The sequence below is a fragment of the Aptenodytes forsteri genome, unplaced genomic scaffold (assembly GCF_000699145.1).
Source record: "Aptenodytes forsteri isolate BGI_AS27 unplaced genomic scaffold, ASM69914v1 Scaffold56, whole genome shotgun sequence".
In the NCBI taxonomy this organism is placed as follows: domain Eukaryota; kingdom Metazoa; phylum Chordata; class Aves; order Sphenisciformes; family Spheniscidae; genus Aptenodytes; species Aptenodytes forsteri.
In genome coordinates this window covers 5,316,482-5,317,966 of record NW_008796213.1, presented here as the reverse complement: position 1 = coordinate 5,317,966, position 1,485 = coordinate 5,316,482, and the positions used below count along the sequence as shown (strand labels likewise).

At 36.3% G+C, this 1,485-nt stretch overlaps 1 protein-coding gene across 1 annotated transcript in view; it reads left to right on the top strand.

The window, feature by feature from the left end:
• The window catches only part of LOC103906497 (poly [ADP-ribose] polymerase 12), a 20,955-nt gene that overhangs the window by 6,938 nt on the left and 12,532 nt on the right, over positions 1 to 1,485 (top strand). The window contains exon 3 of the mRNA XM_009288413.1: positions 564 to 858. Coding sequence (XP_009286688.1) covers positions 564 to 858 — 295 coding nt within the window. The remainder of the gene's footprint in view (positions 1 to 563; positions 859 to 1,485) is intronic.

The window sequence follows — 1,485 nt, the reverse complement described above, 5'->3', positions numbered from 1 at the left end:
ATTATTATTATTATTTTCCCTTCCTTTTCTGTCCTATTAAACTGTCTTTACCTCAACCCACAAATTTTACTCTTTTTTTTCCTGATTCTCTCCCCCATCCCACTGAGGAGGGGGCAGTGAGCAGACGGCCGTGTGGTGGTTAGCTGCCTGCCAGGTTAAACCACAACAGAAAGTTAACTTCATCCCAGCCAGATCCAGTACCTCTTACCATCAAATTCAGGTCAAAAAAGTTCACTATTCCAAAACTAGAAAACCAAAGAGTTCAGGTCGTGACACAATAAAATCCACTATCCTACATTTATGTGACTTAGAACAAAATCCCGTCTGCTTGAGAATGTCTGTAAGATGGTTGTTGTCTGTTGAATGATCTTTCTAGACGTTAGCAGGGAAAAGGAAAAACTATCAAGTAATCATTTGAAAACAAGAAGAAACTTGTATAAGTCTTTTAAATGCAAATGTAAACACGTAGCTGTAAAAACTTAAAAATCGTGAATTCAAACAGTCTATATGAGCACATTGTACTTTAATCTTTAAATTCTTTTTTTTTTTTTCCTCTACCCAAGGTCTGCTTGCATTATAACAAAGGTGATGGACCTTATGGATCTTGTACCTATAAAAAGATCTGCACCAAACTGCATGTTTGCCAGTACTTTTTGCAGGGACAGTGCAGATTTGGCAGCAGCTGCAAGCGATCCCATGACTTATTAAAGTCAGAATGTTATGAGAAACTGGAGAGACAGGGAATGAGCTCAAACATTATTGAGAAACTACCCTCCATTTATAGGAATATGCATGACATAAAAAATGGCAACAGGAGCATGTATGACACAGAAGATGCCAAGTCTTCACCATGCAAAGGTAAATGATACCATCTTTTGAAAACATCAGAAGAAGAGTCACTATAGTGAATGTAACGTTCTCACAGATGTCATTAAGAAAAACAAAACTGAATTCACATTTTGATGTGTCTTTTAGGAGGGACCTTGCACCTATCTCATTGACAGAGGTTTGTGTTTTGACAAGTGAAGTGGATTTCAAGGCATTATGGGTTTCTGAGAAATGAAGTGCTTGTTGTTCATAAAAATCTTAAATTTGGGGTTAGAAGAGCATAACAGGAACTGGAAATAGGGAGATCTATAATTTTTTTTTCTTGGTAAAAAACATAAACAAGGGTAGAGAACTGTTTAAGAATAGGGGTGGTGTTTACTTGTCTGATTATAAGCTATTTTATCCATTTTTTTCTTTAATGTAGCAATTGTCTAGCATGAGAATTCACAGACAGCAGTATCCTAGTTAATTCTCAGAGTTGTGATATTTTGTTTGTTCTTTTCTTTTGAAGTTCCTTAGAATTGTAAGTGTCCTGGTTTTGGCTGGGATAGAGTTAATTTTCTTTCTAGTAGCTGGTACAGTGCTGTGTTTTGGATTTAGGATGAGAATAATGTTGATAACACACCGATGTTTTAGTTGTTGCTAAGTAGTGCTTAC